This window comes from Patagioenas fasciata, chromosome 10 (assembly GCF_037038585.1).
Source record: "Patagioenas fasciata isolate bPatFas1 chromosome 10, bPatFas1.hap1, whole genome shotgun sequence".
In the NCBI taxonomy this organism is placed as follows: Eukaryota; Metazoa; Chordata; class Aves; order Columbiformes; family Columbidae; genus Patagioenas; species Patagioenas fasciata.
In genome coordinates this window covers 255,818-277,693 of record NC_092529.1, presented here as the reverse complement: position 1 = coordinate 277,693, position 21,876 = coordinate 255,818, and the positions used below count along the sequence as shown (strand labels likewise).

General features: G+C 46.7%; 2 protein-coding genes across 2 annotated transcripts in view; one reads left to right on the top strand and one right to left on the bottom strand.

Annotated features, from left to right (window-relative positions):
- Positions 1 to 15,851, bottom strand: part of NR2C2 (nuclear receptor subfamily 2 group C member 2) — a 34,154-nt gene extending 18,303 nt beyond the window's left edge. The window contains exons 1-6 of the mRNA XM_065845779.2: positions 15,721 to 15,851; positions 12,613 to 12,678; positions 4,724 to 4,834; positions 2,530 to 2,730; positions 1,223 to 1,325; positions 316 to 495 (exon numbers count right to left, since the gene is read on the bottom strand). Coding sequence (XP_065701851.1) covers positions 316 to 495; positions 1,223 to 1,325; positions 2,530 to 2,730; positions 4,724 to 4,834; positions 12,613 to 12,654 — 637 coding nt within the window. The 5' untranslated portion in view covers positions 12,655 to 12,678; positions 15,721 to 15,851. The remainder of the gene's footprint in view (positions 1 to 315; positions 496 to 1,222; positions 1,326 to 2,529; positions 2,731 to 4,723; positions 4,835 to 12,612; positions 12,679 to 15,720) is intronic.
- The window catches only part of LOC139828743 (uncharacterized), a 130,385-nt gene continuing 123,470 nt past the window's right edge, over positions 14,962 to 21,876 (top strand). The window contains exons 1-2 of the mRNA XM_071812882.1: positions 14,962 to 16,910; positions 19,120 to 19,547. Coding sequence (XP_071668983.1) covers positions 15,078 to 15,749 — 672 coding nt within the window. The 5' untranslated portion in view covers positions 14,962 to 15,077 and the 3' untranslated portion in view covers positions 15,750 to 16,910; positions 19,120 to 19,547. The remainder of the gene's footprint in view (positions 16,911 to 19,119; positions 19,548 to 21,876) is intronic.

Sequence of the window (21,876 nt, the reverse complement as noted above, 5' to 3'; positions counted from 1 at the left end):
CTACGAACATGGAACACTGGACTTAGATTCATGTCCATCCACGTTAAGATATTTCGTATTACAAACATACACTGTGTTTTAACAGGCGTTCCATGTGAGGCTCTATCTGGGCTCCTCACAGTTTAAAACACATCACTATTGCAGCTCAGGCACAGAATGCTGAGCGCAGAAAGGCACTGGAGACACTTGGGCTGCCCAAAGTTCTGTTTCCTTCAGGCAACACACACCAAAATGGAGAGGACACACTAAAAAGCGCTAGTTCATGTATTAATTATTTGGTAGGCACAATACCTACATGGGGTACTTGACACTCACATTCCATTTTCATGCCCATCTCTAGACATTTCTTCAGCCTACAGAACTGGCAGCGATTCCGATGGTGTTTATTGATGATACAGTCCTGGTTGCTACGACAACTGTAGGTCAAATTCTTCCTCACACTCCTTTTAAAGAAACCTTTGCATCCCTCACAACTGACAGCACCATAGTGACGACCTAGGAAACATATTTTGTTTTCAAATGGAAATTACTTATATTTTACCATTAAAATATTTATCTGAAGCAAGTAAGACATTGTAAAAGTCACCCTTTAAATGTAGTTTGTGTTCTTACCATCATTTAGGACCACAAAAGCATTGCTCATGCCCTACAGGAGGTTTCTTTTTTACCGATTGCCAGGAGAGCACGGAAAGCTGAGCCCGTTTCCGAATGAGGGGCCTGCGAGCGGCAGATCCCATTCTGGGCAAGCGCAGATGCAGTTCTGTCTGCCGTCACCTGCCTTTTGCTGTCATAATTAAAGACCAAAATCTACTGGAAAGTCCTCAGTTCGTTAGAGAGCACTGGAGTGTTTTCCTGGAACCGGTGGAGTTTTTCTAGGTGATGTGTATATGTGCGGTTGCCCGTAGCTGTGGGGAACCGGACTAAAAGCTTCCAATCGTCTCTTTCAGTTACCAGGAGCTATTCAATCGTGTTGTCCTTCAGCACACGCCAATCTACCACACACCCCAGCTGAAGTACCAGCTAATATTCTTGCAAGCAGTTTAACTATTCCGTGTATAGATACAAAAGTATAACGTTATCTTTTTCTGGTTTAGACTCAATTGCTTTTGCCATCGCTATGGCTAAAATCAGTCGAAACACACGAAACCTCCTCCCTTCATCCCAGTCATCCTGTCATCCTTTCAATCAAGTTTCTGGAATACTGCTTCCTACTCTTCCTTACCTGATGCTTTATCGCCACAGACTACGCAATATTCTACTACCTGGGGCCGCTGAACATCAGCTTTTCCCAGCAAGCGTTCCACTGACGCAGAGTCTGTCACTATCTAGAACAAAATTCCAGAATAGAAAGAGGTAATTAGCCAATATTTTCTTCTGACATGAAAGCAAGGAGCTCTGCCTACAGAACAGGAGTGGTGTATTAACTGGGAAGAGGTGGTTGAGTTTGAGAGTATGACATATGGAATGAAATTAAGTAGCATAAAATGCAAGTTAATGAGAGTTTTTACTGTCAATAGCGAGACTGCCAAAACACTCGTAGCAAAACAAACCCCAAATAAAACACCTCATTTTGCTCAGGACAAGTAAGTGTCCTCACTTGTGCAGTCAACAGTATCCTTCCCTTCTCGCGATTACCCTCCAACAGGTGCCGGTTTTAGCCAAAGATGGCTGTATTTCAGATGTTGTTCCCCCTATCCCTTCTCTGCCTACTAGAGGTACACGGTTCAGCAGGGACAATTGGAAGCTGAGACCCATTATAGAACCAGTTTGGCTTCCAAAGGCCTTGGATTCCAAAGCATCTGTTCAGAACATTCCACTTAACACAGAAAATTTAAAACCCACACCCTCTGTAACTCCAGATAATCCATTTAGCATAGTAACACAAATTTAAAGACTGCTAATACAACTTTCCACATATTTGTGTGAGAATGATTCCTCTCTCTGTAAAATATTCTCTGTTGTAACCGTAACAATAGGGACCAGGTGCCACGTGTTTGTGTGGGGTTTGGTTTTGGTTTTCAGTTTCCGATTAGTATTTTTTAAAGAATGCTAGGATGAAGGCTCAAACTTCATTAGAGATCACTGTTTATATAATTGGTTTCGCAAGGCTCCCGTTGGTGTGGATTATGCTCAAAGCTGTAACAACTATAACGAAGGACAACTTCTGCTCCAAAAAGCTTTCATGGCCGTGTGCCATACAGCGGCTTGCTCAGGTGAGCTGCGGATCCCCGACAAGCCAGCTGCAATGCTGGCACTCCTCACAAGCACCTTCCTATGTATTTGCTTATGTCTTTGGAATTTCAACGAGAACAGACGAGGCATGATGAGTGCAATGGAATGCATGAGGAACACCAAGACAGGAGGATTTTTGACTGAATAACAAAGCCTAAATTAGTATGGTCTAATCCACGTCATTAGATCTTTAGAAAACTATCAGAATTTGCCGTAAAGCAATGAGAGACTTAAATCATCTTCAAATCAAAAACTGAACAACAAAAATCCCTGGTCTATCTCAGTGAGCACACTTGCCTGAATTCGGCCCGGCACGATGTTGTCGGTGGTGGTGAAGATGAGCTGCTTGGCACTGGGTGTCTCGGGGGCTGCCAGGATCACCTTTCCTGCACCAGTTCCATCTGGACTGGCTAAAATGAACTGCTGCTTTGGAGACACAGCCGAGTCCACTGCTGTCACTATTTGGATTTTTTGACCTGTTTGCTGATCTGTCACAATCTGTAAAACACATTGAAGAATTTTATGAGCCAGAGCAGACTTTCCATTTTAAAACCTTTTTTCTGTCTCAGAACTATGATACTCTCTGATAATTGCCCTTGTTATTTATTATCTTGTTATTTGTACATTTATTACACTGGTGCAAAGTTATTGCAGCTGCCTACATAAGTGCAAAACAATAAAATCAAATCAAACATATATATGTATATATATACCTACCACTGCAGCTGATGTGTGACAGGTCTATATGCAGGTATACTCTGCCTAGGGAGACAGCATCACAGCAACTTCACAGCATCACAGAACATCTCAAGTTGGGAGTGACCCATACGGATCATCAAGTCCAGCTCCCTGCTCCTCGCAGCACCACCCAACACTAAACCGTACGACCCAGAGCACGGTCCAGACGCTCCCCGAACTCTGCCAGGCTTGGTGCTGTGAGCACTGCCCTGGGGAGCCTGCTCCAGGGACTGCCCACCCCCTCGGAGAACCACACTGTCCTCATTCCAGCCTGAACTTCCCTGATTCAGTCTGGTTCCGCTTCCTCCTGTCCTGCCCCGGTCAGAGACAGGAGATCAGCACCACGAGGAGGGCTGGACTGCGATGAGGTCCCTCCTGCAAGCCGAACAGAGCGAGCAACCCCAGCCGCTCGCTTCATGTACATTTGACTCCTGCCTCCAGATCCTTTATAAAAACATGGATTGGGCTTAATGTCAGACTTAAAATGCTACTGAAAATAGAATGTGAATTTACATGTACTGATATTCCTATTTCACTGACTGTATCAGGTGCCATGGTAACAGTGTACTTATGGCCCTAATTTTGATTACCTAGACTTTTTATCTAGTTGTTATGTACTTTTTGTGTAATGTAACTTACGAGAAAGTAAGACATATGCTAACAGTTTAATAGTAAAACTACACTACAATTATAGTTTTACTAAGTTAAAGCGCCTTAAAAAGGCAGTAGAACTACCCCAAGCAGGAGCTGAATTACAGAGCTGATGATTTTTCCAGATTACAGAAACTCCTCAGGAAAGGTGACCAGCACCACTGTGATACCGCCTGTACTTATCTGAGGAAGCAGGAACACTTTTCTCATCCTAGCGTTCTCCATCATGGAGTGAAAAGTTCTTCTCAGAAATATCAGTGATATAAGGAGGTAGATTATTTTCCAGAATCGAACAAAAGTTACAATATAAATACCTACCTTACAAATGCAGAATATTCAGTATGCTTCAGTTATACCTGTTGTGAGAACATCTACCTTGCAATGAAATATTGATACATATTGATATGGTTACTCTACCAGTCAAAATAGAGATTATGTTACCAGACAACTGTATCAAAAATATAAATCTTCCATCATAACAGAATCTTGAGAATCAGCAGGTGAAACAGTAAAGCTGCCTGATTCTACCTTTTGCTGATAATGTTAAGGAATAACATCTTAGATACACAGCTAAATGTCGTTGATAACTGGAGAATATCTCCTTGGTGCTGTCTATAAAGAAAAATCATAGAGACGTCTTCATAATTTTTCATGAATCAGATATAAACACTGACTATAATAAACAACTAAGACAAAAATAACAGGTTGGATGAGAAGTGAATGATATTTAGGTTCATAAGAAAAACTAACGATCAACATCATTATACATGCTGCAGTTTGAATCTTTGAAAATAACATTACAGAAAAAAAACCTATCATGTATAGTAAGTATAACAACAATGCCAAACTAATTTAAACAGTGTTCTCGGGGCTGTCCATAGGGGCTAAGCGCACCCTCTGCGAACACCGCTCACTGACTACAGCATCGATACAACCACCACACACAGTAACCAGACACAGGCCGAGAGAACTCCAGTTTGCACTACGATTGTTCTCACAGAGCTTGAAGAAACCTTCCATAGACCTTTGTGTGCTTTTGTATAAACCTGAGTGGGCGGAGGAGACAAAAAGATGAAATGCTTAGTTACCGAAGGGATTTTACCTGAATGCGTTGTGGTGAAGCTACAGAGGAGTCTGTGGAAATGATCTGGATGCGCTGGGAAGGGCTGGTCATCACTGGAGATTCAGAAAGTGAAGTCTGCACAGTCTGCACCTGTGAGTGACGGACACAACTTCAATTCACTCTTGCAGGACCGAAAAATTCTAAAATTAATAAACAAAGAAATTACCAAAGCTCAGATGGCCCTACAGCATGGAATCTAAATTTATTGGAACGGTTACAGTCATTAAGCCAACTTGGATTCTTTGTCAATGAATTATTAGAATATTGTCCTTTTTTGGGAAGAGAATGAATCTGGTAGATGACCAAACCACCACCCCGCCCCAACAAACCGCTGCATTGTGGGCAGCTTGGAAATACAGAGACCTATTCTTCAGAGGTGTTCAAAGATCTATAGCAACTTATATGTATGTACTGGCATTCTTTTCAGATGTATGGTAACTGCACTGAAATTCTTCTGTCAGCGTTTTGGGACTAAACAACCATTCCTTTTTTCTGGGTTTGTGAAGTGCCGGCTGCAAAGCGGTCCCAGTGTACAACGGTGTTTCCAGGTACGGTGTCAGTATGAAAACTGGTGCCTTCTGCTTTCGACCCCTTCCTCAGTTTGCAGAGGACGGACCACGTCCTCAGGCAAGGGCCATTTTTACTGACCAGCCCCAGTCTCCTTTAATCTGAGTTACCTCTCATCCTCACCTCGTGACTAGCGCGTTACCTCAACTCCAGCAGTGATTTCTCTGTACGGTTGGGTAAAGTTGAGACCAGCTGCCCTTATATGCTGATATGTCATTTTCATGTTCAAATATTCAAGAAAGCGCATTTATTAAGCTGCAAACAGACAACATTTTACTCTTCTCTTGGCTGAGAAGACATGGTGTGCTAAAGGAGCCTAATCTGTCTAACACAAATAGATGATTCGGTGTGCACCTATAATCTATTTTTATGCTTTTATTAACATGCACACATACTCAGGATAGCGAAGGACTCTGAGATCCAAACTTCACCTTATTTTCTGGTTTGTCTACTTAATGCTCAGGGGAATAAGAACAGCTTTAAATTTCTGACTGCTCCTAAAAATCTCAAGTTTATTTTCCAGACTGAATACACATGCCATTGATAAATACATCAATGCAAAAAGGGAACATGTTTTTTGAAATACACAGTTTACAGAGCGAGGAAAGAAAACCCTTGTCATTCTTTTCACAGCCAAATTTGACTTAAATTAAAACAAAACAAAACCCAAACTAGCAGTACTGGAGAACACAACACTAGTTCTGTCAGAGACCTACAAAGTGCAGCCCAGATAAACACCACGGAAAAATTAAGCTGTCATTAATCAGACTGCCAAATAAATAGAAGCAAGGTATTCTGAAAGCAAATGGCTTGTAAGTACTCATATCAGGAAGACAATAGTTTGGCATTCTATCAGGTTCACTTACAGAATTAGACACCATTGACTACTCTGACGTGTTCAGGAGCAGCCTGACACCAGGAAACCTGGATCAGCAGCTGCTCTGGGAGCTGCACCTCCGAGAACCTACTCCTCCAAAGTCAATGACCGTACATTCCTGCAATGCCAAATTCTATTTTACAAAGTTAAATACACTTTAATTTCTTTAAGACTGGAGTTTCAAATGAGACTTCATATTGAAGAGATGAGGAAAGAAACAAAGTAGGCCATGTATCAGAGAGAACTTCAGTGCACCAGATTTTGCAGAGGCTTCATCAACAATCATTTAACAGTAACCACTGCGACCTAGTCAGAAAACAACACATAAAAAATAGCCCAGACCCTCCTCATTTCCCTACACAAAACAGATCAAATATGCTTATCTAAGAGACAGGGGAAAAATAATTGGCTTTAACACACCTAGCACTGTTTGCTTCCTGGAGCTCCCCAGCTGCACTCTGCACTCACTCCAGTACTTACAGGGTCACATTCTTCCTGCAGCCTTATTTCTAATTTTCCTCAGCAAATCTCTGAGGGCAAAACAATCCAAGAGAAGTGTCGAGGTCACTCTCAGTCAGATCCCGGATCTTTTCATCCAGTGCCCGTGACCGCGGATTCCGGGCCCGGAAAGCAGGCGGCATTGTTTGAAATGCCCTCGCCGTGACCCTGCTCTCTGAAGGTCAAGTGCGCTATCGCTCCTGTAACCAAGGAAGCAGAATCCACGTGTTCCTGCTGTTTCGCCAGCTGCTGAAGCAGTTTGTCTAACAGCGAGATTAATTTCACCGGGGGACGCCAGTTCCAGGCTCTGAAGCCCCTCAACCTGATCACTCTGAACTATCACACAAAAACGACATCTGAGAGAAGAGTTTGCCTGTATCTGGAATTATTTTCAAATGGCCAAAATTAAAAGGATAATCCACCGTGTTCCTTGTGGAGCACCTCTAGCTTCACAGTTCATTGAGCTAATGTATTTAAATACATTATGAAGTAGCATTATCAGTCATTACGAATTCATACAGAAAGTTAATGACAAACACGTGATTAATTAGATTAGACTCCATAACCAAACATTCACGTGAAGCTGTAATGAAGGCTGATAAACAGGTAAAAAGCAAAAATCTTTCAAATTCCTAGAAAGTGGAATTTGTTAAAGCCATGGTACGTGAAGTTTTGGGGAAATGACCATGAACTTGACTAGTTTCACAGTATTAGATTGGAATGCAGTGGACTTCCACTACAAAGACTTGTGCAACAAGTGCATGACACAGGTGTCTTTAAGTACCACTGGTATTTTATTTTAGCTTCAAGGACTCCTAATCTTAGCACAGATTTGTGGTCACTATTGAAATTAGGCTCCTTACTCGATAGAAAACACAATTATCTATTGTACAAGTCTCTGAAAATAGCATCTGTGAATAATTACTGTAACTACAGGAGCGTATTTACAGCACGGGTGCAATGTAAATGTTAGGTCAACTAATTGTGATCTAGTGGGGGGAAAAGTATTCTACCTAAAACATTGGAGAAAATCCAATGACATTGTAGTTGGATTTGCCTTATGCTTGTTATCTGGCACCACACGGAATAGCCTTGTCACTCTAGGCTTTCATTCATCCATTCAGGAGAGGCGTCTGTGATACCTGATTGACAGCTGTTCCTGGGTCAAAAACCAGATCCTGAATATAATAATGCTTTATCGCTCCATAACCCTCTGTTCAGAATCAGACCCAATGTCTGGAGCAGCTGTAGTGCAGAGAAGGCAGAATCCTTGCAATGCTTCAGCAGAAGTGATAGAAAACACACACATGATAAGAAAAAAAAAGACCAAGAGTTGCTGTTTTCTCTGAACCAAAAGACAAGCTAGGAAAGTAATCAGAATTTGAAATACAACATGAAGCCTACCAACTCCAGTGTGCTAAGGTAGCTAGTACTACACTAGTAGTAGACAGCAGTAGTGACGACTGATGTTAACAGCTTTGTCACAGCTGCCTAAGTCACCCACAAGAGCTGAAAGACTTGAGCAAGAAATACAAAATACACTAAACGCATCTTTAATTAACAGTAATGTTAGATTTTTAGGGCCTGGTGATTTTTTTTTGATGGAACTTTCTCAAGTATTATACTACATGCTGCACAGAAAAATTACAGCTACAAAGGCTTTTGCTCTTATTTTTATACGGCACCAACTATGCTACCATAATAAGCATCCATAGCAAAGTAGAATTAGTGTAACTTTAGAGTTTCTAAGAAGCTGCTTCAATTCTTGGCATAACTGCATCCTAAAAACAATTATTAAAAAAAATAAATTACAGTCTCGATGTAGAGCAGCCCAGCCCCCGCACTGCACCCGCACTGCACCCGCGGCCCAGCCCCCGCACTGCACCTGCACTGCACCCGTGGCCCAGCCCCCGCACTGCACCCGCGGCCCAGCCCCCGCACTGCACCCACACTGCACCCGCGGCCCAACACCTGTACTGCACCCACACTGCACTCGCGGCCCAACACCTGTACTGCACCCACACTGCACCCGCGGCCCAACACCTGTACTGCACCCGCGGCCCAGCCCCCGCACTGCACCCACACTGCACTCGCGGCCCAACACCTGTACTGCACCCGCACTGCACCCACGGCCCAACACCTGTACTGCACCCGCACTACACCCGCGGCCCAGCCCCCGCACTGCACCCGCACTGCACTCGCGGCCCAGGACCTGTACTGCACCCACACTGCACCCGCGGCCCAGCCCCCGCACTGCACCCGCACTGCACTCGCGGCCCAGGACCTGTACTGCACCCGCGGCCCAGCCCCCGCACTGCACCCGCACTGCACTCGCGGCCCAACACCTGTACTGCACCCGCACTGCACCCGCGGCCCAGCCCCCGCACTGCACCCGCACTGCACCCGCGGCCCAGCACCTGTACTGCACCCGCACCGCACCCGCGGCCCAGCCCCCGCACCGCACCCGCGCCCAGCCGCACCCCAGCGCGCCCGGAGGCTCCGTCCGCGCCAGCCCGCAGGAGCGCGCTCCTCCAGCGCGTGCCGTGTGCAGGCCTGGTGCACTTAACGGTCATTTGAGAAAAGCTGTATTTGATCTAAACATTGTCTGAAGAGACTCAGCATCAAAACTCCACCTTGAAAATTCATCCAGAAATGAGAAAATGGGCAATGATAATAATAAAATATTAAACATAAGTGGACTTGTTTTAGGCTTTGTTCATTCTTACAACAAAGCAAAAACTTACGCCATCAGAACAGTGGTTTCTACTCTCCCTTTTCAGCACACTTTGCTTCACCTGGACTTAAACCTAAACTGCTGAACTACTTATGATGTAACATGTCAGAGAGATCTGGAGAGGGTCAAGAAAATCACAGAACCACAGAACAGTCAGGTTTGAAGGGGCCTCTGGAGATCACCCCACCCAACCCCCCTACCGCAGGGTCACAGAGCAGGTCACACAAGATCCCACCCCGGCGGGTTTGAACGTCTCCAGAGGAGACTCCGCACCCGCCACGGGCAGCCTGGTCCAGGCTCCAGCACCTCACAGCAAAGAAGTTTCTCCTCATGTTCACAATACTTTTCGTGACAAAGATCTCCAGTATTTTTTCAGTCCTGTGGCAAAACATCCTTTCAGAAAGGTCCGAGGTTCTGATATGTTCTTATCGGGCACTGAGGGAACCGAAAGCGACTGTAATCCTGCAGCAGTGCAGCAGGTGTAAACGAGACCGCAGGAAGCAGAGGGCCAACAGTCACCGCCTGCGGCTGGCGGAGAACAAGGAAGCACTGGGAACAGTTTGTGGCGTCATGGAACTGGAAGGGGACAGTTTTAGCAAGTCCCAGAAGTTCTTCCTGGTCACAGCAGAGCAGATGTCAGAAAGAGGAAACAGCCCTTGTTCCTCCCCACAGCAACATTTCTGTTTAAACAGTTTGGATTAAAAACTAAGGCACCGCACCGGGTACATATCTCCGTAACCAAATATATTTTTCTTAACATGCAAATCAAATCTAAATTGGTGCTGAGACTGAGCTTGGGCCACTAATACATTGCACAGTGACAGTACTAAATAAATGCTTGAGAAAAGCAGAGTTACTTAGTTTTGTACTAAGGCTGAAGTATTCTTTATGCCTTTCAAAAGCTACTCAAGATGAGGAGGAATTCCTGAAATCCCTTCTGAATCCCCTACCTGCTCTTCGCTCTCCAGTCTCATGAACTGTTAGTAAAGGCAACCGCAGACACTGAACATGGAACCGCCTCACCAGTCTGTTCAGAAACAACACACCCAGCAACACTGCTACAGAGCAGAAGAAAGCAACAGCAGTGAAACCACTACAAGGACAATTTTACAAAGTGCTAAAAATAGAATAAGAACAATAATGCACGCAATACTGGAGTGCGCCCAGTAACTCCTGTGATACAGCCACAATTTCACGGAAAAGAACCTTGATGAACTATTGCTCAAGAAAGGAAAACAACACACAGCTTACTTGCATGACAGTCTGATTTGGTGCTTGGCATCACAGTTCCCAACAAACCCATGCACTACATTCGTCAATTACATTGAAGAAATGATGCAGATATAGCTAAACCTGCCAATATCTGCATTAAGCTATCCTGTTCGCAACTTGTCTCTCATTATTCATAACTTAAAATTCAGCGCATGATTAATTACACTTTCCTTCCATTTAATTTTAATTGACAAAAAATATGATATTCTGAAAAAGTCTCTCATTTTTTCAGGCCAGTGCCAAGTTTCTTACTACATTTTCCCTGAGAAGCAGTGACTACAACCTTAGCATACTTCAAGAAAACTAGTAATGTATTTATCTGCATTAAAAACTGCATCTGACTGAAGACACAAGTAGCAGGCAGCCAGCCATTCACAAAGAAATGGTTCAACATTAACACGGTCATAGCGTTTATTAATTCTTAATGAGATAATGCTGCTTGTAAGTGTATTTCCATGAGCAAAGTTTTCATGGTGTTATGCAGTGGACAGGCATATAACTGAAGGAGGAGCTGAATACTATAAAGAGCTGAGGCCCTGTATGTACCCACCGGCCAGGAAGAAATCACAGAGCTTCATACACTCTTGAGATGGAGCGATCTCTCCAGGGGCAAGATAGAACCATCACACTATGTTACCACGGTGCATTTCCTGCACGAGGAATTACAAACGTCACATATTTTAAGTGCCTTAGATGTGGTTATAGCACTCAAGTTCTATCAAATAGTATAAGGTTTCCAGCATTTCCATTACAGGTTTTTATTTCCAAGTTTATTTGGAAGCCTTTTTAAGAAAATGCAGCTGGCCAAATTGATACCTAGTATAGCAAACTATAGTGAAAATTCGCTTGTCAGTTTTCAGTGTGAAACTTTAGAGCTTTTTGAAACTACTCCTTAGATGTAATTTCCACGATACTCAGTACACCATTTCCCACACTATTTAAAGAGAAACAAAATTTATTAGAAAAAAATTGCTCTAAGTAGGGCATCTTGAATCCCATTCTGAAAACACAATGACACACATTTCCTCCACATACAGAGCTGCTTCTTGACCAAAAATATTTGTTAATATCCAGGTGTAATCTTAGTTCAGTAGGTCAAAGAAAACCCCAAACTAACGTCTGAAAAGTGGCCTTGTCTACAGAGGCTTCTTAGCCTGCTTGCCCTTTGTTAGTTACGAAATCTCATAATTATGCAATCATATGATAAATCACAGTAAATTTGAAGGATATTAATCCAGTTAACTTTAAACAGACCTAAATTCTAGTTTATTTTTTGACTCAATTTTGCATACGGAAGGAGATAAATAGGTTATTTTCTATGGACATGATCACATGCAGTTTCAGTGTTTACAAGTTGATTTAGACATTTTAGCTGTTGAGCATTCAAGCTTCAGTGAACATAAATCAAGATAAGACTCACTCAATATCACTTCAAGCAGATTTTGTGCTTTTTCTCTTACATCTAGAGAGAAAATTCATAGCCCGATTTAAATTAATCATCCTCCTGTAAATTCAGCATAGTGCATAAGTAAAACAGAGAACTTCAAACACCCTTCTGGATTTAGATGGCAACTTTGGAGATGAGCAAAAATTTGTCATGTCCAAAATGGTAAAGCTAATGATCAAATTACCAGAAATGTTTCTGTATTACCTTTTTAAACAATCCATAATACAGCAGAGTTTGTCTGCAGCTCATGCTGAAATTCCTACTTGCATTCCCAGTACAGGGGCCACCAGAATGAAGGCAAACAAATCACAGCCTGGCTGCGCTGGTTTCTTGTTTGCCCCCAGGTGTAAAGCAATACTGTTCTATAAAGATTTTCTGATCCATTTATGCTTCATTGTGAACAGCAAGGACTCCCAAATTGTTTTTCATTTCCAAAGCTCACATTCTGGCTGTTGATATCATCTGTCACTCACCTCAGCCACCTGCTGAGCCAGCACCTCCACATTGGTTGCCATGGCGAAGCAAGACCATTAGAGAACCTGTTTGAAAAGACGCCAGCAACTTCCATCAGGCACAACAGTTACGTTTTTCCTTATTCAAGACATCTCTGATACGGCTTTTTGATCATTTACAATAGTGCTTGACATATCTGGCAAATAAAACACCATGGATGTGTTTGCACGTATAGGTACATGCATACTGGAAGCACACTGTTCAAAAAGCTGAGGCACGCAGTTATTCTTTTACGTTATAAAGCCTCTAATATACGGTTTCTACTCTATTATTTAAGCTGCAAAGCAGAGATGTTAATTTCATAGATGAACAAATGAATGTGAGTGATGCTGTTTGTGGGATTCCCAGGTCTCCAAGCGCTCTCTCAGCTGAGCTGCTGCTCCACGTGCTGGACGGAGCCAGCGCCCGGGAGCGCTGCTGTGAGCCCACTGCCCGGAGCCGTCCCGTCAAACTGCCACGCTCGTCCGCACCCTTGCGGGAACTTGGCACAATAAGGGAGAGAAAACGGCACATCTAAAATAGGTTTTCTGTCAGCCAAACTATTTTTTATTATAATGTGATACTATCATCACTCTGAGGAGAACATGCTCAATTGTTTTATGCGATTGTGTCTGCTCCTTCAACTCTATGTTCTCCGAGGTTAAAAAATAAATAAAAAGAGGAAAAAAGGAAAGTATATAGAAAAGGGAAGAAACAAGAAAATAGACACTTCCAATATATTTTTAATTATCATTATTAGGTCTGCATTTCTCCAATGGTGAATTTAATTAAGATTTAATCATTACTTGCTCATTACTGAGCCAGAGTTCGGATTCTGACCCAGGTGTAGGCAATGAAAGGGCATTCTGGAACGCTGGCCCATTTGATGTTTTATTGAATGCCTTCTGCTGGTACTTGCAAAGCAATGATTTAACATAAAATTAAAACATACCACCAATAATAGCAAAACATATAACAGAAAAATCCATGCATGTCTCTAGCACCCATGCCCCCCACTCAAATGCAACTTACTACTACGTTAGCATTGAAAATGTCAAAATTCATTAAGTTAAAAAAATTAAAACATATTACAGTAAATTAAATGTGAAAATTATTTATTATATGTTAATGGAAGACTATTTGTAATAATGCATAATCAAAGTTGAGACCTTCCTGATGGAAATGGTATTTATTCTGATTTCTCATGTGGCTTGCCATGTTTATTTGAGTGTCCAACTTGCACAGGAAGCTCACGAACCATTTTAACAGACACACTTGACACTGCAGCTTGTGGAGAGCTCCTCAGCTGGTCAGCGATTCCTTCCCTGTGGTTTTTCTTAAATTCATTTCTTAGTTTCAGCAAGGAAGATAACCGTATGTTCATGTTTCTTTCCTCAGTGTTTTAAGACGAAGGAAGCCCTGACAATGAGTTATTTTTTCGTAAGAACACGGAAGACCCACTGCAGGCCTTGCTGCGGGGAGGCTCTGACAGCTGCATGGTGTTATACACCAAGGTTTTTAGTACTTTCTACCTCCCCAAACCAGCAATAAGTGAAGGCAACCTGACCAAACCCAGCTGGAAGCCCAGAGCCCACACACAGCCATGCCAGGGCAGCTTGTTAATGGTGCTGACCCCTGGAATGTGACATGAGGCAAAATGAGGTTCCTTGCAAATCCTGGGCAGCACTAAACTAAACAGCAACAAAGGCGGAACCTAAAAATTGCAAAGACACACCTGGAGCACCAGGAAAACACTTTCGGTGTAACAAGGTGGCAGCCAACACCGTACACCCAGCTGCACTGCTGTCCAAAAGACGGCATAAAACCATGCGCCCCTCCCTCAGCTGCAGGGGAATCTCAAACACAGTCACACACTCCGTTTGAAGATATTCTATAGGTATGGCCCTACCAAGATGACACGGCAAGAGGCCGAATTCAAGCTCACTGAAATCTGTTCCTTTGTCTTAAACAAGCAGGGTTCTCCACACTGGGAGCGGCAGGCCAGCTCGCGCCTCCTCAGCAGGAGCTGGAGGAGCCGGGAAAGGCAGGGCTGGCGTGTCCGGCTCTCCCGGGAGCCGCTGTCCCGCTGCGGCTCTGACACCCCGGCCCGAATCCCCTCAACGACCGACGGTGGGCGGCGGGAGCCCCGGACAGGGCGGCCCCGCCCCGCCCGCGCGCAGCCGCCTTCCCGCCGCGCGCCCCCATTGGCTGCGGCGCGCTCGCGCCCGACACACAGCAACCGCGCGCGCAGCCCGCTGCTGAGGGCCCGCAGGCGCCTCGCGCCGCACGAAGCCACACCCCTCCCTCCCCTCCCAGCCAATGACCTCATCAAACACGCAGCACTCCCACACTCGCCACCGATTGGCTGGGGCAGCTGCCTGTACGGCCGGCGGCCCCGCCTCCCGAGTGCGAAGGAAAACACCCGAGGGACGCGGGCAAGCACAAGATGGCGGCGCTGGCGGTCAGCCAAGTCCCAGGCGGGGCTGCTGCCGCCGCCATTAGGCGCCCTTCCCCTCCCCTCCGGTATACGCTTATGTCGGGTCTTTCACAGAGGCCCGGGCCTGGCAGTAGGAAAGCGGCCGGTAAGATGGCGGCGGTCTCAGCCCCGTATGCAAAGTACCCGCCGCCCCCTCCCCTCCGCCCTCCCGGTGGCAAAGGTAAAAGGGTCGGGTTCACGCCGCCGCCTCCGCCCGCTCAGACTCCATCTTCTCTCTCTGTGTCCGCGTCCCGAGCTCGTCAGCGCCGCAGCCGTCGCCCCTGCGACCCCCTGGACAGCAGACGGCTCTCACCGGACCGGCTGCGACCCCAGGCGACCCGCACCCCAGCGCGGCGGCCCCGCACCGGCCCGGCCCCGCGCAGTGGCGCCGTGTCCCCGGGAGCGCAGGCAGGCCGGCAGCGCGGCCGGCTCCCGCTTACCAACAACGCCGGCGCCTCCGAACCCCTCTCCCCTCCACCCGGCGTTACCCTCCCCGCTGCCGCTCGGGGTGTCCCGAGCAGGGCCCCGGCGCCGCCTCCCCGCGCCCGCTCCCCGGCCCCAGCGACAGAGACCCAACCGGGCCGCGTCCATTTTAAAAAAGGAACATTTTTACCTCAGGAACTGGCGCCACGCGTGCCCTAGCGGTGACCCGGGCCCGGGCGGGCCGGTGCCGGGTGGCGGTGCCTAGCTGCGGCCCTCCCTCCCCCCGTGCGGGCGGCGGCGGGGCGGGGGTCCCGGGGCTGCGGGGGGGGCGGGGCAGTGTTACGGGGCCGCGCGGGGGGGTGGTGTTTTGGTTTGTGTGCCGTGCCCCTGGGAAAGGTCAGAGTTCGTGACCCCGGCCGCCGCTGCCGCCGTCCGCGAGCGTTTCCCCGCCGCCTCCTCCCGGCAGCAGCGCGGCCCCGCCATCCCCCTCGCGGGGCGGGGCTGGCGGAGGGAGGGGAGGGGCTACCTGGGCCCGGGCCCCGCGCGCCGGTGCCCCCGCGCGGGTGTGCGGGGCCCGCGGGACCGGGCTCCCCCGGGAGCCGGGGCGGGGCAGGGGCAGCCCCTCGGAACCCCGCCCCGGGGCTCCGCGCCGCCAGCTGCGAGCGGCCGGAGGGGGTGTGTGCGCAGGTGGGTGCCGGTGTGCCGCGTGCGCCTCGTTCTCACTGAGGATCGCGAGTCACCGGGGGGCGTCCAGGTGATGCTGCTCCCGCAAAGGCCACGGCCAGGCTGCCCTGGGTGTTTGGTTCTGTGAAGTCAGTGCTATTGGGGCTCTCCCAGTGGAGCTGCTCGTGAGGTGGTTCTGCCTCAAAGGTGTGATGGTGGGCATGAGCCAGGCCTGGGCGCCAGCCCAGCGTTGTCCTGCCCGTGAGCCTGTCCTGCCCCTGAGCCTGGCCTGGGCGCCAACCCAGCGTTGTCCTGCCCATGAGCCCGTCCTGCCCGTGAGCCTGGCCTGGGCACCAGCCCAGCGTTGTCCTGCCCGTGAGCCAGGCCTGGGTGCCAACCCAGCGTTGTCCTGCCCATGAGCCCGTCCTGCCCCTGAGCCTGGCCTGGGCACCAGCCCCGTGTTGTCCTGCCCGTGAGCCAGGCCTGGGCGCCAGCCCTGTGTTGTCCTGCCCGTGAGCCAGGCCTGGGCGCCAGCCCAGTGTTGTCCTGCCCATGAGCCCGTCCTGCCCGTGAGCCAGGCCTGTGCGCAGCCGGGGTGCGGGAGCTCCCATTGCTCAGTGTTCCTCACCCGAGCCTGTCCTGTGCCGACCCAGGACCATGGTCACTTGTCGTTATGTGCAGCTCTTTCTTCCTGTCAAAATGATCGTGGTGCTTCCAGTAAGTTTCTCTTAGGCCTAGTGATTCTGGTAGGAGCTTGCTTAAGGAGTGGTCTCGTGAAGGGTGAAACTGGAAGATGTGAGGCGATAGTGACTCCTGAAAGGCAAGGTGTGGAAGAGGTGGCAGCTAAAAGCAGTAATTGATTAAACAGGAGGTGCTGCTGTCTGAAGAGTTACAGTCAGCACCCTCAGTTCTTTGTTTGGGGGGCTTCTTCTGTTGTGTGTTGAGTTTTTTGTGGGTTTTGTTGTCAGAACTGGCTATTTGGGGCAAGGAGATGAGAAATTAAGAACAACGCTAATGAATTATACCCTTTACTGTTGCAAAACTCATAGAATGTCCTGATTCTGAGTTGGAAGGGGCTCACACGGATCACTGAGTGCAAACTGGAGTTGATAAACTCCGAAACTGGAGTTAATAACATCAAAGTGCATGATGTATAGATGTACGTGCAATACGTAAATAAAGAAAAATGTTTCAAAAAATGTCTTTAGTGTTTGTTCACTACTGAAATGTTCAATATGTGAAGAAATGTCATGTTCTCAAAACATGGGCGCACACATACCTTAAAAAGCAGGTTCTTTATTCATAAACGTACTGCTAAGGTGTAAACACATTTTTGCAACATAAACCATTAAGGATTTTCAAAATGGCCTTACTATGGAAGTGGGTTAGATGTTATGGGATGAGCATTTTTCCCGTGTTATAAATCAAGGGTAATGATGTGTGGAGCAGCATCTCAGAGCACAGCATGGTGTTTTAAGTAGAGGATTTGTCAAAAAAGCTCACCTTTTGCAAGTGAAATATACTAAAGGAATTAATTGTTCTTAGTCTGGTTTTAAACAGTGAGATGTGCATCTGTTGGGTCATGGTTGTAAGCAAGTTTAAACTGAATCTAATCTTCTGTCCTTTATTTTATCCTAAAATGTTTTCATCAGAATGGAAGTTTTAATCTTGTTATTATTGTGTCGCACCAGCTGTGTCCATGGTTAGGTAGCAAATAGTTTGGTCTGGTGGTCAGAGTTCTCTGACGAGACTGTTGCTTGTGATGGCGATGATCAGTTGTGTGCTCTTCGGCGGTGGATTGTCCCTTTCCGAATGAACCAGAGCAGAATCCCACAGTGAATAAAGCAGCTGTTGATTTTTAGAGTTACCTTGGTGAGCAGGAACATCCATGTATATAGAATGGGGATGAAGTAGACTAGGATGCTTTCAGTTAAATTTCTGCTTTATGTAGAAATCTCGGATGATTATTTTGAGCTCTTCAGAGATATAGTGTTATTTTACATTTATTTGCTTCTGCTCACTAGCAAATTCTCTTCTCTGTACCTCTTAAAAGGAGGTCCAGCGTTTCTATGGCTTTGGATTGCCAACCGTTCCTTTCTACTTTCCTGATCTCTGGCTACCAGTATTTGGAGTGGACTGGAATTTCGAGCTTTGCAAGCGCTCCCAGTAACAACTTTCTTTACACCAGTGGTCTAGTCTGTTGAAGCAAAATGCTCTGTGGTTTTGAATGCTGCCAATAAATTGTTTTGGTTTGAATGGGAGACAACATCTACAGAAATTCTTTAAAGGTGTATTTTTTCTCTATCTGAGGGGAACTGGAAATGCAAAGAGAGTAGTGAGAACTGCATATCCTACTAAGCAAAGCCTGCGGATACCCTAGTGAATGTTTTGCACAGTAATTTGAAAATCAATTGCATAAGATTGCCCAGTGTTACCTTGCAAAAGCGTTCCAAGGTGTCGGTTGACAGCTGTGAGGATTCCAGGGCAGGGTGCGGGGAGTCATCGTGAGTTAGAACTTCATGCTTTCAGAGTATGGAAATTAAAATATTGTTACAACTTCTGAGCGTGTGATTTGGTTTGTTTCTTGTATTTAAAAATAGTGAACAGATTCCAAGTTCTATTGTGTAGTGTTTTACTAATATCTGTAACTACTTGAAATCTTGAAAATGTTAAATTTGAAGCTCACAGGTTGTGATAGTGACAGGCTGGTAGGTTTGTTATTGTTAGTTTTGGTAGCTGACACCAACATACCGCCTGTGTTCTAGTGCGACAAATGTGGTGCCTGTGGGCTTATTTAAAGTTGGTTAATAGCTGAAAAAAAAACCATGACTCCAAAGTAACAAATGATTATTTAGTGTTTTTGCAGTTGCTGTCCATCCTCTTTCATTCCCTTCTTGCAAATGCTTGTTGTTCCGCTTACCGACAGGTCTCCAACGGACTGAAAAGAAGAAAGGACGGTGCTGGAGCCAGCAATGAGTTGCTGCTTTCCCTCTCTCTGCTTCCTGCTTGGCGAGTTGAGGAGAGGTTTGGAGGACAGGAGGAGTCGTGTCCTTGTTCCTCCTCGTTTCCACTGCCAGGAGCAGGCCCAGCCGCCGCGTCACACCAGCTCCGCTCCAGCCAGGCTCCTCAAGGCCTGCGCGAATGGCCGCAGCCGTGCTTCAGAGAGGATTTCAGCGGTGGTCTTTCTCAGACTCTGCTGCTGATAACAAGGACATTTTAGCTTCTCCCGTTTGTGGGACAGTTGCCTCAGAAGAAGAAGTGCTCTGCAAAGCGGCCGAACAGAGGAAGAGTGACGAGACCCCATGGGAGTTGCCCCTGGCCTGGAGGAACAGGTGAATTCGCCGTTGACCGGAGGTGAGATGGGAGATGTGCACATGGCAGGGACAGAGGGGTGTCAGGTGTGGAACGAGACAACCAGTGCAGAGTGGGCTGGAACAGCACCCGTGGCACGGGCCGGGAACACTGATTGTGGTGGCGGTGTTGGCAGTGGACTGGAGGGGGGCAAAAGACAGGGCAGGACAAGAAACACAAAATAAAAGTAGGATTTAAGGTTGTTCATGTGTTTTAAATATTTGGGATTGACTGTTGTAGAGTTCTGGTGTTGGTTGGTTGATTGGTTGGGTTTTTTTAGGTTGGCATTTCAGGTGCTTAAAATCTTGAGAGAGTTTTCCTGAAACTTTTGAGGTTAATTTTAAGAGCAAAACTGATGCCTAGCATGGAAGAATTCAACAGTTACAAGTGACTGAGAAGGTTTTAATAGTATAAACTGTTTTGTCTTGTTAATGCCGCATTCCATTTCAATCTCTCTTTTAAGCGTGAGTAGCTATTTTTGAAGTACAGGTCCTTGTGTTCAGGGCAGCGCTGAGGTGTGACCTCCATCCTGTGGGGTTCTGCCCTCGTTCTCTGTAACTGTCTCTTAGACAAGCAGCTTGGTGTCTGCTCCAGGCTTTGTTGACTGCAGAAAAATCTCACTTCAGAGTTCTGGAGAGCTTTACTGGTTTATCTGAAATGCAGTTACTTAGCTCATGACACACTGTTTATTCTGCAAAGAGGGAAGAGTGATTCCTTGCGTTTCTGACACTCAGGTGATGGTCAGAATTAAGGCATTGCTTGTGCAGTGGGGCTGTTCCAGTGTGTAAAAGATGCATTCTAAAAGAAGTGTCTATATTATCTGTTATATGCTGCTTGCTGTTATCCCCAGAATGTGCAATGGAAGAGATGCGATGCTGTCTGGGTGCAGTCTGTGGCATTTGCCTTTGAACTTCTCTGTAGCGAACCTGCAAGTGCAAGTGCAGCCAGATTTAATTTAAGGTAATAGAGGACATGCTGTCCACTGAGACAGTGTGCTACAAGGACATTGGGAGCGCTGGAGGACATGGTGACTTCCCTCCATCCTGAAATGCCACGTTTGTAGTGTCTCTGGACTTGCTTGTTTCAGGAGCCTGAGTGTCAGTTGGTGTTTTCCATCGGGCGCCCACCTGGCCCCTTTGTGCGCCCAGGGCTCGCTGGCCCTGCTGAGGGCGGCACACAGGGGACACGGGGCGCCTGTTCGCACGTGCTGGTGGCAATGGCCTTTTTATTTGATATGGGGTTATAGCTTTGTGAACGTACAAGTGGACTGACCTTTTTTAAAATCAACTTTGTCATCTAAAAATATTTGAGACAGAGGAAGGCAATTATGCGGTAAAGTGAGGAAAGGACATAAAAATGTAGTACTACAAGTAAAAAGATGAAAAAAATCAGAACATGTTCATGTAAAACGTATTCCATGGCTTTCCAAAGCATATAGATTAGAAACAAGCTGCAACACTTCCATGGGGGGAAAAAGCAATTAAAATAATCAAAAGAATGTAAAATTCTTGTCTTTTAGTAAGAATAGTACTAAGAAAACATGGCAAAGAATGACAGTGCTGTTTCATGGGCACTTCAAAGGTTTCCTGGTGTTTGTTGTTATTCTGAGGAAAAGGAAGACCTTCAGAGTATTTGTGAAACAGTTCTTTTAGGGAAGGTCATATTTAAACAATATATATGTATGTTACTTGGGTCTCTCTGGAAGGAACCGTAAACTGCAGTCTAGAAGCTTTCTTGTCGAAACTCAATGAGAAGTGGTGTCTGGGAGTTAACCAGGCTGAAGGATCCCACTGTTTCAGCACACACACTGTGTGTCGTGTTCTCAAGTACCTGGTGAAGCTGGGCTGATGTTCTGGTGCAGCAGGAGGTTCACAAAGGGACAGGGAAACATCTTTTCCCCTGGCCAAGTGTTGGTACTTTCTTTTCCCTTCACAAGCAGTGACACTCGCTGGACCTTTCAGTCCAAGCCCCTGCATGGCTGCGGTACCGGAACCACAGGGCACGAGCAGCCTGGGGGTGTCCACAGTGTGAACCCATCAGCCCCACAGCAGCATGGGGTGTCCACAGTGTGCACCCGTCAGCCCCACAGCAGCCTGGGGGTGTCCACAATTTGCACCCGTCAGCCCCACAGCAGCCTGGGGCTGTCCACAGTGTGCACCCGTCAGCCCCACAGCAGCCTGGGGCTGTCCACAGTGTGCACCCGTCAGCCCCACAGCAGCCTGGGGGTGTCCACAGTGTGCACCCGTCAGCCCCACAGCAGCCTGGGGGTGTCCACAGTGTGCACCCGTCAGCCCCACAGCAGCCTGGGGGTGTCCACAGTGTGCACCCGTCA